Source organism: Gavia stellata, chromosome 18, assembly GCF_030936135.1.
Source record: "Gavia stellata isolate bGavSte3 chromosome 18, bGavSte3.hap2, whole genome shotgun sequence".
NCBI classification, from domain to species: Eukaryota; Metazoa; Chordata; class Aves; order Gaviiformes; family Gaviidae; genus Gavia; species Gavia stellata.
In genome coordinates, this window is record NC_082611.1 from 18,245,604 (window position 1) to 18,260,480 (window position 14,877).

Consider the following 14,877-nt stretch of genomic DNA (forward strand, 5'->3'; position numbering starts at 1 on the left):
TTCTCTGCTTCCTGTGCTGGTGGGGGAAGAGCGATCCTGATGGCCATCTCCTTACGTGAGGGAATTTGGAGTGACCGCAGTCGCTTTGGCTGCGTAGAAGTCTTTGCTGCAGAGCTGCAGGCGCAGCCTTGTTCGCTTCAGTCTCACGGCTGGCCAGTTTGGTTCTATCAATTCCCTTTCAGTAACAGGAAAAAACCATTTTAATAAAAATTTGTAACCCCCCATTGGTTTATTCACCAAAAGATACTGAAAATGCCATAATCCAGTTGTTATAAATCCATACCGCTTATTGCAACTCAGAATTCCTGGTAGGAAGCAGTGAGCCCGACTGTCCACTCAACTCGGCTGTGAAGCGGCTATGGACTGACGCAGTAGCTGAGGCACAGCCGTACTCAGGGCAGAGGAATCCCTTCTTTCAAAATGCATTTTACTAGTTCACACTTCTTTAGAATCTGAAATGTTTATACTGTGAGCCAAACAATGCAGGAAACACTTGTCAGACTCTAAGGACTAAAACTGACAAGCATTTGTCAAAGATTCCTGCATGCTGTTAGCTTTAATATTCCTCCAGCATCTTTGTGATGATTCTTGTACCTGATTATTTATCTCTTGGAAGGCTAAATTGGCATCATGTGACATGCATTGGCTTTTAATGCCATCACCATCCACTTCCAAGCTATTAGTTACATATGTAAGTTAAATGGGCATTAATTTTTTTAGCAAGCACTTACTTTCTCTCCCTTGGAGCTGTCTTCATTTTTATGTATCAAAGTCCTGATTTTTCTCAGCCAAAAACCCCCAAAGGTTCTTTAAGAGCACACTAGCAAAATGCAGAGTGCTTTGTAATGTGTTACTTGACAACAAATGTACTTAGTGACAGTATTTGTAGGTTCTGGTAGGAGCTGTACATCGCTGTATGTTGGAAATAAAAAAGCATCTTTAAAGAATGTGTCTGGTGGTTTCATGCAACTGTTCACATTGTGGTAAACTCTGAAAATTTAAGCACGTGTGCTGTTCTCTTTACTCGCAGAAACAGAGGTAAGTCTTGCTTGTACTCAGTTATTCCTACTTTTTAACGAAAATGTTAATTTTTTCCTGTAGAACCAGCATTTTTTGTTTATTTTCGCACCACAGAGTAGGTTGGTACAACACATCATCCTGCAATGCAGTTGGTTATCTGAAATAAAGAGGGTTTGAATGGCCAACTGAGATTAACCGGGAAAGGATCGCGCCTTCCTTCTGCAACCGCGTATTAAGAATTCAAGTTTCAGGCAGTTATTACTAATAGACTTTATTCAAGTTTCAAATAGTCTTCTGTAAATAATAGAAAAATAGAATCTTCCATTTACAGGTTGATTTGATGCCAACAGCGGCACAGAAATTACATACCCTTTACTTGGAGAGAGAAAAACGGAGTGCGTAAAAACGTTAATCTTCAGGCTCAGGCAGGCTTTAACCCCCCTCTGCAGCATTAAAGTAGCACATCAAAGGCTAGTTTTCCCTCACACAGAAGCAAACTCAAATATGTTGTGTTGTGTGGTTTTTTTTTTTTTTTAAAAATGCATTGTGCAAGGATGTATTCTAGTAAAGTGGCTGATTTCCAGCTGAGATGTTTGGGATCCTGGGTTGCTTGAAGTACTTACTTACTGACCATGGTCCCAGCTCGCTGCTGGCCATCGTCCCCTCTGACGAGGGAAGGGCAGTTCCAGCGGCAGTGAGCGAGGGCCACTAGCCGAGGGCAGCACAGCCTGCTCAGGCTGGGGTAGGGCGAGCGCAGGCCCGTGGCTCACTCGCGTCACGCTGACCCGGCCAGGCTGCTGCTGTCTCTCCCCTTCCCCGGGTGGGAGAGCTCCAGGCCGCGGTCCCTCGGTGGCAGCCCACGCAGCCAGGCAGAGCATGCCGGCTTCTGGGAGGTACAAGAGAATGACATTTTTGACCTAACAAGGCTTTTTATGTTGCTGTACTGTAGCAAAAATGCAGTGCTCATCAAGCACCTCTTAGACTGCTCCTAGGACTAAGGATTCAGTAAGAAAACACTCTGGCCCTGCAGTCAACACAAGCCAGGTGAAGAAAGTCAGGTGCAAGACAGCCCCAACCCTGGGTGTCAGCCTTTGCGCCTCCTGCTGTGGCCAGAAGAAAGAATGCTGTGGTTTCATTGTGTGCTGCACCTCTTTCAACATCTTAAAACAACTTTTTTTCAGTTTTCTGATAAAACTCTGAGCTTACCAGGGAAGGGCAGACAGTTACAGACTACACAATCCTTAAGCCTGGCTTTATGCTAGAGGCAATTTATCTCCCATCTTAAAAATACTCACTGCTGCTCAGGTGAGAAGGGACCTTTATGAAGTGCCTCTGGGTTACATCCCTCACCTGCTTCCCTCAAGTATTGGAGGGAACAGGCCCACTCCCTCCCCTGCTGCAGCAGTGGAATTCCCTTACCCGCCTGGGTGTGTGGAAGCTGGCCCCGTGGCTTGTGCCCTGCATCCTCCTGTGGCAAGTAATTACGCCGTCTTGTTTGCTCCAGCTGGAGCAGCAGAGGAAGGGAGGGGACCTGGCTGCATTCTCAGCAGGGCTGGGCCAGAAACAAGGGAGTTTCTTGGGCTGAGGTATCTTGCTGCTGCTGTGGGGTTCATCAGCAGTTTTAGACTGTCAGTTTACTGACTGCCTCTGTGGCAGTCAGTGCTGAGCGGCGCAGGCCAAGGTGCAAAGTAAAATACCTCCTCGCTTCTCATCCGGGGCTCTAAAGCAGTGCCTGGCTTTGGTCCTGAGTATCTTCTGTCTCGCAGGCAGCAGATGTGGAGGTATGGCTGGCTTCTCCGTTCATCTCCCTCAGGGGGTGGTAGAGATAGTCACCGCTCTCGTGGTGCCTCTCTGACCTGGCCTTGAGAAAAAGGCCTACGTTTCCCATGGCACTAATCACCAGAAGCAGAACCAAGAGAGAGGTCATGGAGATCCAGGTTTTTCTGTCAGACAGAAGAAAAATCCAGGTAAGCAACATATCTCGACCTGCTTTCACATGTTCCCAGTGTGCAAATGACTTCTGAAGGTTTGTACTCCCTCCTCTGTCATCGTAAGCTTGCGGTTCTGCTCTCAGGCGGGTGAGAACATGCTCTGTGAAAGCCTCCGAAGGGCTGCTCTGGCAGCCAGAGCAAATGGCTGGGTTTAGCCTTCCACTCAGTTAACGAGTGACCAGCTGTGCCCGCAGAGCGACTGTACCTTCACCGATACAGCAGAAGCCGTGCTCTGGTGTTGGAACTGTCCTTGTCTGTCTGTTGCACGCACAGCGCACCAGCGGGAGAGGGAAGGTGGCTCTGGGTTAACTGTAAGCTGCAGAGCGCCAGGCTCGTAGCAGGAACTGTCGCTGATGTGGGCTTCAGCTCAGCACTTGACTTACAAGTGAGTTTTTAATCACCTTGCCTTCCCTATCCTTATCGTTCCCAGCGTGAGAGCTGTAGGTGATATAATGAAGCCGGAACACGGCTGCTTCGGGCAGCGAAGCAGCAGGTCTGAGACACCGCCCTGGCACCCACGAGATGGTGTGAGGAGCTCCACCAGTGAGCAACCGATGGCGTGGACTCAGTGTGTATGTATAGACATATATGATGAGCATTACACACTTACTCTGACAGAGAGAATTTTTCTTTGCTCCTTCCCTTACTCCGGGAAGCCAAACACCGCTCAGCTGGAAAACATATAGAGGGCAGAAAAGCAGTGTTGGGGGGAGCATGTAAAATTCCACTGAAAAAGAGCAAGCTTAGGTAAGATGACAGCCAGCTAGAGCTGATAACTAAGCAAACAGAACATTATGCACCAAAGCTGCTCTTCCAACTTTTTTTTTTTTTTTTTAAAAAAAAACCCAACCCCACAGCCACTGTAACCAGAGCTACCTTTGTTGAACTGGTCCTGTACTGCCAATTCATAGGTGACGTTGCAGCTGCCTGTCTCCCGGTCACAGGGACACATGTGTTCACATGCACATGGTTTCTGGCAGTTCGGCCCATACCAGCCCAGGGGACACTCTAGAGAATCGATTACAAAGAAGTCGGTCACTGTTAAAGCTCTGCGTGCTTTGAAACCATCCGGTCCATCACTGCGGCTCCCCCAGCTCGACCGTCCCCGTTTCCCCAGCTGCACCAGCTCCGTGCTAGGAAAGACGGGCACACTCGGAGCTTTAGGAGAGGCTCGAACCTCACCTACATCTGACTGAGGTATTCGTGTAGCTTCCACCACCACAGCAGTCTCTGGCCTTGTTGCTTCTCACGTGTTTTTCTCCCTGCCACATCTCAGCTACGGCCCTGCTGCTTGGCTCGGCAGCAAAGGCGGAGGGGGGCATCAGCGGCCGATTCCTAAAGGGAAGCAAGTACTCGTGTGTGAGTACAAGCATGCGGTGGGCTCTGCGGCTGTGCTGAGCGGGCAGGGCCCCAGGCTTCCTGCAGCCTGATGAAGCTGTTCTGCCTGCCCGCCCTGCTTCCTCCAGCAGCCTGAAAGCACCAAACTGTGAGTTAACTGCTGTTATTTTTGCTTATGTCAAGGAGAAGTTTTTGTAAAACAGGGATGGGGCTGGCTGAGTGTTCCTAGGCTGGGAACAACGCACCACTAACGTAACCACGCACACAAGAAGTTTACACCCGCGCTGTAATTAACTTGTCGTGTCACCAGAGCAGGCTGTTCAGTCAGATACACGGGGGCCTCGAGCATTTCAGAAAAGCTGGAGTGGTTACACAATTGAGACCATCGCTAGCTCTGATAGCATGAGCACCTACGCAGCCAGAGTTCGAAGGCTGTAAGAAGCCAGAACAGCCCTCTGGAGCATTTCAGAGTCACTGACTCGGATCGCCTGAAGCCCCAGCTGCAGGCAGGGCCTGGTGCAACACCCTCAAGCGAAGGATGTTCAAGTATTCATGTTCTGCCCTCACGAGCTTTGGGAAAGCCATGCAGTTCTTCGGGGAAGAGACTAAACGGGAATCCCCAATTTTCTAATGATGAAGAAAGCTCCTCTTTCCGCTCTGCTCCCTCCTTTTCTTTTTAGCCAATTTGGGTAGAGCAGGCAAGCCCTTAAGACCTGGGAGCTGGCAGGTTATGCTCCAGCTGTGACGTTCAGGCCTGAGCCTGCCTGGCAGACCTCACACTTGCTTTGCTTACAAGAGGTGGCTCAGATGTGACACAAAAGCCTCTTCCCCAGCCCAGACTGTTGTTCGGAGCAGCCCTTACCTTGATCACAGCTGGTGCCATAGTAGCCAGCCGGGCAGGAGCAGGCTCCGTGCACGGGGTCACACGAGCCACCATTCTGGCACTGGCATTTCTGGGTGCAAGCGGTGCCGTAGAAACCGCTCGCGCAAGCTACAAGAGACAAGCAGAGACCTCATCAGGGCCCTCGTTACAAAGGCAGCAATCCCAGCCCATGCTTATACCCACGGAGCATTCAATGGCACAGGCGGCTGCTCAGAGAACAGGAACTGAGTCTGTGCCTTGAGCAAGGGCTTAAAGTGCTTCACACCAAGCCAAACTTAAGATGCTCAGGCTGTAATTAAACTCACACTGACAAAAAAAAGAGAACACTGTGTAGCCTTTTCCTTCATTGCTCCCTCTTGGAAAAGAATATTAGCGGGACCTCCCCATCACTGCAGGCAGCCAGCTGTTAGGAAGTGGTTCACACTATCCTCTTGCTGGCTATGAAGAAGTGGAGCAGAGTGGAAGTTGGCATTACCTTCGCTGCAGTTGCTGCCGATCCAGCCAGCATCACACAGGCATCCAGCTGCGCAAACACACACAAACAGGCGTTAACAACAACAGAGAAAGACTTAGAAATAGCAGGAACTCAAAATTAGGAGCCTCTGCTTCTTGGTATGTCTGCTTAACTTTCCCTGCCTCTGCCAGGGAACCCAGAGAAGGGGAATCCTGAACTCACGCACAGATTAGGTTCAAACACCCACCTGCTACAGCTGCCAAACACAGCAGAACCTCCTGCTGCCTGAATTTTGAGAGATTAACTCTGGGTCAACTATTAGCAGCACCTGTACCTACTGAGCTCTGCCCAGTCACTTCACTGGTGCAAACTTGGCTGTGAATTGAATCAGAGAGGTAGCAAAGAAACAGGAAAACAGGATTGAGCAGGCACAGAAGAGCAGAAGCTGGGGGTGTGTATTACACAGTCCCTAGATTCAAAACAACTTCACGAAGAGTTGCAATTGCGCTGGTAAAAATCATGAAGCAGGAGAGTCAAGTAAAGAAGTAACAATAAGGAGAGGTGGCAGAACTCAGCTGCTTTGTCATAGAGCATAATACAGTGCCCCTCCCCTCAGCAGATTTACAAACAAACCAGGAGCGCAACCCCAGGGGGGCAGAAAGGGAAACTCGGACACGGAGTTGGAAGTCAAGACCTATTACAGGTCCAGTTTCCAGATCTGAGTCCCAGCATAGCCCTGCTGCTGTCTCCTAAAGGCAACGTGTTCTGACCATCTCTACTGCTGCCTCAGATGCTGGAGGGAAGGGGGAGAGCAGCTCCATACACCCAGAAGGTAAGAGAAGGGCTGAGGCACACAGCACCAGCTGGCTTCCAGAGCCAGGGCATGGGCTGGCCAGACAATCAGCACCGGCGGCCCTGAAAGGCTGGGCTCCCGCGGCTGGGAAGCCTCTCCGAAGAGCGCTGCTCTCTGCGGCGAAGGAAGCGGCTACTGCTGGTGCCGGTTCACGTGAGCTACGCTCCTTCACACCAGGGTGGGAAAGGACTTCCATGGACCAGCCAGGACCGCACACAGTGATGCGCTGAGGCCCCACCGTGGTGCCTCATGGGCAGGTAAGCGATATTCCCCATGTACATACTGCCCAGGTCCGTGCTTCCCCCAGAGCTACCCCCAGGCGCCCACTGGCATCTCCGTGTTGGAGGCCTCCTCGGCGCACCACAGTGACTCACAGCCGGTGCAGATGCCATGCAGGCTGCAGTTGGAAGGGCCACAGTCCAAGACGTCGCAGGCTGGGCCTCTCCAGAAGTCCCCAGTGCAGCGGCACTCCCCTTGCACGCAGTCCCCGTGACCGCTGCAGTTTGCAGGCTCGCAGGCAGGCTCGTGGATACACATGATGGTCGAGATGCTCCGAGGGCAACGCCACATGTTGTCAAAGGAGCTGGGGACAGAAGACGGGTCCCGTAAGGCATGCAAGCACTGTGCTGCTCCCAGCCCTACGTGAAACCAGTTGATAAAATCCACACATTTTCATCCTGATTCACATTGGCAAATGAGACCATTAATAAAGGGAAAATATAAACATAAAACTAGACTTGAGTCAGTGTTTTAACTAAGTGTTAACTTCCATTAGATAGGAGTCCTTTCTGAGGAATTCCAGAAAGCAACAGCCAAGTAAAGTCTCCCTTTAAGCAGTCTCAGCTTCCCTAACTTTGGCGTTCAACACGCCTTTTCTTGAATATTATTTGCTTTCTTATAAGTGACATTGCAGTGAAAGCAACGCTTGGCTTTCAACTGAATTGTAAATCTGGCAAACTGAATTTTAAATCCCTTCATGTTTACAGTCAGAAATGACTAAAAAGCTACATGTAAAGTAAAATATTCTTTAGGATCCCTCATGTGAGGCAGGGCAGGGTCTCCAAGTCAGTGTTTCACTTCCACAATAATAAGCTGTTGACAGATCTCTGCTAATTCCTGTGAATGTGCAGCTCTAAATCTCCCAGTCTGAGAGATGCTTACATATCTGAATGCCACATCAGGCCACTCAGTCATGCCCAACAGCTTTGCTGCGTGTCTGAAAACAGCTAAACTTTAATCCCAGATGACTAAGTGGAAAAAATATGTAGTCACTAAATGGCTTTAAATTTTAGTGTCACTCTCCCCCTCAAAACCTGTCACTTGCCTCTACGCTGTGATCTCCCAGCAATGCAGACCGCCTCCCTCGCAGAGCAGAGGGGTAGGACTGAGCTCTGCACGCTAACGGGAGCTGCGCGGTCACTTGTGCAGCCCTGGGCACGTGCAGCCAGCACCTACCAGTGCTCAGACGGGTAGCTTGCGAGGGTCCCATTTAAGACCAGCGTTGCAGACCCTCCACCATCCAGGTTGATAGCATTGATGATTCCCTGCTGCTTCAGAAATTCAGCCATTTCCCAGAGGTTGACCCTGCAAAAGCAAACAGTTGTTTGTTGCTCATTCATGCTATTTGACTTCAATGAAACTGCTGCACTAGAATCGGGGACCCTCTCCTCAGCGGAAGGGGGAAGCTCTCCCATCCCAGGTACGCTGACTCGCTGCCTGGAGGCTGCCTTAGCCTTTTTCTGGCTCTGCCTTTTTCAGAGCCTTTTCTGGCTCTGCCTTTCTTCCACCACAAACTGTTAAGCACTGTCTCCAACTGACCTCTTTAGCTCTGTGAGTCTCTGCCTTAAAACTTATTACAGCAGCTGCAGAGTCCCTCCAGTTTCAGTGTCAGAATTTAAAGACCGATCTTGCACTTGCCCCAAGGGCTTACCACAACCTTGGCCTCACCCTCTGGATTCTGTCTGTCCATCCACATGAACCAAGACCAGCTGCCCCTGACTGTCGTGTCCAACCGCAGTCCTGGCCGATATCACGTTGATGAACTTGTTGAAGGTTCCTGTGCAGGAGAGGGAATAATTCAGGCACCAGCTGGGTGACAGAACTGGCTGTTTAGACACATCTGTCTGCAAAATAGCTCGCAGCAAGGAGCTCGTCTAAACTGAAACACAATGAGAACGGAGCCCCGGTTCCTCTTGTTCATCCAAGCCCATCTAGGAGTAACATTTCCAGAAGCACTCTTGTTAAGTTTTTGTCTGTCACAGGGACAAAGAAGGGGACTCACAAGCCCGCAGTTTTAAACTCCTTTAAGAGGCATCTGCTTCGAGTTTCTCTGGGCAAGTATTAATACCAATCACGCCACCACTATTCACAGTCCTCAGCAAATTCTATTCAACAACCCTGAACAGGCGAGCGCAGCCTCATCTTGCAGGCAGCCTATTCCTTGTAGTGCACTTGCCGCAGACTCGGGGCAAAGTAGCACAGAAGAAATATGCACCTCTTAAGTGAGTAGCAAACTGCAACTAGACAACAGTTTCCACTGCTACCCCCTCCTTCCAACAGCCCCATCAGAAGGACAATCTATATCCAGGCTGAAACTAGGCTTTACAATATTTACCTGTGGTTTGAACGTCACCACACTCAGCCATTTGACTCTGACTGATGTACACTTCTCCATCTCTTAGGAGCCAAACTACCCCACTCACAAGCTGCACAAAAGGGTTTGCTTCATCCAAGACATCTTCCTCAGACAGGTAACTAGGAAAGAGAGAGCAGGAGGGGTTACCCATAGGCACAGCAGTGTCACGTAAAAGCCTCTTCTGCTGCCAGCAGGCTCCAGAGCAGGGAGAAAGGGAGAAGGTGGCTGAATGAAGGCTAGGTACGTCCAAAACTGGAGGCCAAGCAGTGCGGAACATCACTTTAGCAGCCAGAGCGGACCCTGTTCTCCGCTATTCTGCACAAAACCACTGTTAGTGATGGTCCCAGGCCACTGTGCATGAAACAGCTCCTGCCAACAACGTGGCCAGTGGCCCTGAGCCAGGATAATAAGGGCAGAAAGCATCTGGCAGAACATGAGGGCAGAGCCATTGCCAAATACTCAGGGATCTGTGGAAGCAGCTGTAACATCTTCCTGTCTGTCAGCTTCCATTCTGCAAAAGAGTGACACCAAACAGATTTGAGAGGGTTTTTGGCAACAGCATCCAGCCTGCCTACAGCTGCGCTGAGGGGAAGACACTGCTGGACGCTGCCTGCTCCCTTCCGTCTGGGAAAAAGCTTCCTCTTCCAGACGACAAAACCTTTCACTGAACAGTCAGACAGTAAAAGGACCGTTCAGCGACCATTTCCATGACTGGGCATTGTGTGTCACTGTGGGGTGCTTCCCGAGGGATATTCTTCTCTCAAGAATTAGGGTGCCGAGTAACAGCCACCTCATCAGAACCTGACGCTAGGTGATGTTTGCAACTGGCAGGAGAGGACAGCAGCAAAGGTTGGGGCTGAACAGCTGTGCTTTCGCTGTAAGCTCCGCCTGTGGTTTTTGGTTTAAAACTGATTGCTCTGCGTGCTCCAGACATGTCTTGTGGGAGCTGGATCCTCAACTTTTAGATTTTTAGTATCCGTGATTGCAGCCGAACAAAGCTTCATGCTTTTGTAGAAAAGTGTAATTGAAAATACCTGAATGGAAAACATGCAAAAAGAAATCCCTTTGCCAATGGGAAGGGAACACGCAGACAAAATGAACACAGCTGAAAATGGATCAAATTGCACCACAGCTGGAGCACAGACTAATCAACTGTCGGCTTTTAAAGCCTGCAATTATCCATCACCAGCCTAGGTGGTAGAGGCAGCATCTTTGCTAGGTGGGGGGTAACAACGTGCCCTGGTGCACCGTCCTGCTGATCATGACACAGTGTGAAAGGGACAAGCGCAAATTACTTTTCCCCACTGCCCTGATGGACCAAATTATTTACACCAAAACTATTTCTAGTGTCATGTTTTGGAAGGCGCAAAGACACCAAGCAAACAACAACTCACACAGTGCCATGACTGCATTTAACACAAGAAATCCTGCCAGAGGAGGAGAGAAGCAGGGCAGCGCTGAGATTAAGGACTCAACAGTGACCGTGCAGTTGCTGTTGGTCTCCTCGGCAGAAGCCCCCTCACTAAAGTGGACATGTCACCAACTCCACCAGCCCCTCTGCCAGGTAAATAAAGGCCGTGGTTCTCAGGGCTGTCAGGGAATGGCTGCACGCTAAAGCCCCGGCTTGGTACAGCCAGTTTGGCTTTGCAGGGACCCTTGCTGAGGTCTGACAGCACGTGGGAGTGGGCTAACAGAAAGGTGGAGAATGCAGCCAACGGATGCAGCAGCTTCCAGACTGCTTCTCTATCTTCTGAGACCATCAGAAGGACCTCTGGGAACCCTTCTAGGACCTTTAGGGTGCCTGCTGCTGCTGGGGAAAGGTAGCTACCAGGTGCCTTTACTTCCAGCAAGCCCTAACAGCCCCTCTGTCAGCTATTCCTCATTAAAGGGTGCTTTGAGCTTTTGGCTCCAGCTGATTAGGGAGTGTCATGCACCCTCTCACCTGGTGCCAGGAAGAGGCCTATGTAACCGCCAGGCTGAGACCACAGCTCCCAGCAGCCAAGAGATGCTGTGGCTTGTGTAGTGGGGAGCTGGAAACTCTGCAGAGAACTGTGTCTGTGGTCAGCTGTGGTGACACACCACAGGGCACAGCCTCCAGCACCAACTTCTACAACTACTGCCAGCACAGCAGACACCTCGATTCAGCCAGAGCTGTGGAGGGAGAAGGCAGCGCTCAGGCTACCGGGAAACCTGGTGCCTCTTGCGGAAGCTGGGGCCAAGGGAAACAGCGTCCTGGTGTGTGCTGGCTGAGGAGCTACGCTGCCGAGACAAGGAGCTACAGGAGGAGGTTGTCTGCATGCCACACAGCAGCAGGGATGATGAGAAAAAGATGGACAGATGTTCCCTAACAGCTTTCAGAAACAAAACTCTGAACCCCATAATGCCCAGAAGGAGCACCCAGGATCTGCTCACTGGGGTGGCAAATCCTGTGATGATGAAGACTGGAAGTCTGTGAGCTCTGGCACCAGGAGGGAGCTCTTCCTCCACCCAGGTTCAGTGCCCTGGCAGCAGGCAAGGGGCTGGGAGCTCTGTGAAATGATGCATCTGTGCCAGCTAGACCCGAACCCCACAGCAGCACCAGAGGAGGTGGGTGAGTGACAAGGGAAAGCTCCCTGCTGTGGGGGACAGAGCCCCCACCTACTAACCTGTCTAGGGAGGTGTGCTGGGGGGTCAGATCTAGGATGGTGTGGGGAGACTGCTGAGGCTTCTCCAGTCCCCAGACTATTACCCGCTGCTGCTCTTCCACACGGGCACCAACAGGCCTGCCAGGGGAAACCAGGAATGTATCAAGAGCGACTGCATGGCTTTGGGGGTGATAGCCAAGGGTGGCCCAGGTGGTCCTCTCCTCAATCCTGCTGGTGAGGAAGAAGGGCTTGAGAAGCAGTGGATGGATTCTGTGGGTCAATATGCAGTAGTACAGCTGGTGTTGACAACAGGAATTTGGCTCTTACAAGGACAGAACCCTCTCTGAGGAATGAGGCCCTGACCAAGTGAGGCAAAAGTAACTTCTGTAAATAGGCGACCTGTTGAGGAGAACTTTAGGCCAGGAATGACACAGGAGGGAGACGATCACCCATAGTCAAGTAAGGAAGTGGTAGACCAGGCTGGCAAGCGAAGGTTGCAGGGTGACATGGGCATAAGAACTTGAAACAACAAAGTATAAACAAAAGGGGATCTTGACCATATGCACACATATAAGCAAATGGTGAGAGGACTTAGGGGGAAGCTCTCACCTCCTTCCTGGAAAATGGGAGTGGGTGCCTATGTGAAGTTGTACAGTAATGCAAGCAATATAGGCACAAATAGGAGGAATCAGAGGTCTGCACAGCTGCAGGGCTACAACCTCACTGGGATCGTGCAGACGTGGCAGGCTACTGTGTGTGACTGGAGTGCTGCAATGGATGGATACCGGCTCTTTAGGAAGAGTCTGTACCCAGGGAATGTGGTGGGAGAAGTGGGGAGCAGTTGCCCTTTACATGAGAGAGCAGCTGGAATGCCTGGAGCTCTGTCTGGGCACTGAGCACCAGCTAGCTGAGGGCTCACGGGTTAGGATTAGAGCTCTGGCAGATCAATGTGGGTGCATCATGGTGGGTGTCTGCCACAGGCTGCCTGGTCGGGAAATGGGAGATAAGATCTTCAGGAAACTGGAAAAAGCTTCATGTTTCCAGGCCCTGGCACTTACAGGGAACTTTAACCATCTGCTGAAAGGGCAACACAGTGGAGCACAGGCAATCCAGGAAATGCCTGGATTTCTACTTAACGGTAAGTAACTCAACTTAAGACAAACTTTTTTACTGTACAGGGTGATCAATCACAGAAACAGGTTTGCCCAGAGGGGTTGTGGAGTCTCCATCCTAGGAGATGTTCAAAACCCATCCTAGGAGATGTTCAAAACCCAAGTGAACGTGGCCCTGAGCAACCTGCTCCAGCTTACCCTGCGCTGAGCAGAGTGTTGGACGAGGCACCTCCAGAGGCCCCTTCCAACCCCAACGTTTCTGTGCTGTAGCCAAAGCAGTTATGTAGTCCATTCCGCCTCTCCTCTGTGGTGAGGACAGAGACCTCTTGCCCTTCTACCATAATCAAGTGTACCTGCTGCGTGTTGGGAGAGGAGAGACAGGAACCTAAGCAGCTAAAGGTCATCAGGGTAATCTATCCAGCTTCTCTTGATCCTAGGGGAAAAAAGCCAATGGCCAGGGATAGCTCAATGGGGTTACAGGTAGGCCAGCCCTAATTTAAGTGTTCCAAGCATCCTCATGCTGTAAGTGGGAGAGGCTGAGGAGGCAGTGCCTGGGCAGTGCTTCCTGCCTCCGTGATTCCGACCGGTCTTCAGGGAGGAGAGCGCGCTCTCCCAACACCCCCCAAGTTCTTACCCAAATACCATGGTGCCATCCTTCCGGATGCCGAACTGAGCATTTTGCAGACCTCCAGAGTTTCTCACCAGCTTTCCATCGCTCACAACGTTCCCAAGGCACTCTCCGGTTCCCATGTCAAAGTACCCACCGTTCTGGGCCACCAGACACTTCCCGAGCTTCGCGGTCTCTTCCACGGGGGCTCTGCGGCGTGCCTGGCAGCCTCCCGCACCGCCCGGCTCTAGCACAGAGAAGGTCCTCAGGGGGTTCCTCACGAAAGTGAAGTGGCCGTAGACCACCTTGCGGTCCTTGTCCCCCGAGGGGATGTAAGAAACAAACGTTCTGGTGGTAGCCACCGGGCCACCCGTCCTGTTGTCGCTGGGCCAAGCTTCGTGCGTTACGTTGCCGTACCTGAGGGGCTGACAGTCCCTGACGTGCCTGTGGTGGTGGGGAGGGCCGTGCCGGGAGGGGAAATACGGCTGTAGTAGAGGGTCGCTGAGGGGGTTCCTGCAACGAGAGGATCCCGTTGCCCCAAGGCTGCTCCGGCAGAGCCTCTCTGCAGCCGTCCGCGGGGCGACGAGAGCTGCCGGGCCCGCGGCGGCGGGCGAGGAAGGCCTCACCCGCATCCCGGGAGCCGCCTCTCCCCTGCACCCGGTGTACCCGGTACCGCGTAACCCACCCCGGCTTAAGGGGGGGCTGGCCTGCTTAGTACCCGCACCACCAAGCCGACTTCGGGGCACCGGGCCAGAGCTCCAGGGGAGGAGCGGCGCGACCGGCCCGTGAGGGAGCCGCGGGGTCCTGCCGTACCGGCACGGCAGGGCTGGCACCGCCCCGGGCGCCCGCGCGGACACTCACCCGGCGCCGCGCGCCACCTGCAGCCAGCCAAGCGCCGCCAGCGCGGCGGCCACCACCGCCGGCACCGGCGGCCGCCGCCCGCGGCCCCCGCCCGCGGCCGCCGCTGCCCTGGAGGCCGCCATCTTGGCGGGCACTCAGCGGGCGGGCGCTGGTAGCGCGCCCTCTGCCGCCCGGCGGTGGCGCAGCCCCAGCGCCCGCGGGCCCTACCCCGCCGTTTCCCGCCGCCCCGCGCTGAGGGGAGGACGGCGGGGCCGGGCCGGGCCGCTGCCCGCCACCCTCTGCTTGTAGTACGGGTCTGTGCTCAGGCGACATTTACGACTAGAAAGATGGAGAGGAGGACTTTTAAAGTCTGTTGTTTCACACTGAGGTGCTGGAGCATGTCCAGAGAAGGGCGATGGAGCTGGTGAGGGGTCTGGAGCACAAGTCTGATGAGGAGCGGCTGAGGGAGCTGGGGTTGTTCAGTCTGGAGAAGAGGAGGCTGAGGGGAGACCTCATCGCG

General features: G+C 52.5%; 1 protein-coding gene across 1 annotated transcript; it reads right to left on the minus strand.

The window, feature by feature from the left end:
- Positions 1–1,805: 1,805 nt before the first annotated feature.
- Positions 1,806–14,500, minus strand: NAGPA (N-acetylglucosamine-1-phosphodiester alpha-N-acetylglucosaminidase). The gene is made up of 11 exons (XM_059826613.1): positions 14,379–14,500; positions 13,545–14,030; positions 9,154–9,293; positions 8,487–8,595; positions 7,995–8,123; positions 6,914–7,122; positions 5,708–5,755; positions 5,212–5,340; positions 3,888–4,019; positions 3,622–3,682; positions 1,806–2,963 (listed from the first exon to the last, which is right to left on the minus strand). The coding sequence occupies exons 1-11, from the start codon at positions 14,498–14,500 to the stop codon at positions 2,741–2,743; spliced, it is 1,788 nt and encodes a 595-aa protein (XP_059682596.1). The 3' UTR covers positions 1,806–2,740.
- Positions 14,501–14,877: the final 377 nt, after the last annotated feature.

Coding starts and splice junctions, on each gene's coding strand:
- NAGPA (XM_059826613.1), bottom strand. CDS start 14,500: ATGGCGGCCTCCAGGGCAGCGGCGGCCGCGGGCGGGGGCCGCGGGCGG. Junction 8,596..9,153: donor TGGTGACGTTCAAACCACAG/GTAAATATTGTA, acceptor TCTCCTGCACAG/GAACCTTCAACAAGTTCATC. Junction 7,123..7,994: donor AGCTACCCGTCTGAGCACTG/GTAGGTGCTGGC, acceptor TTCTGTCCCCAG/CTCCTTTGACAACATGTGGC.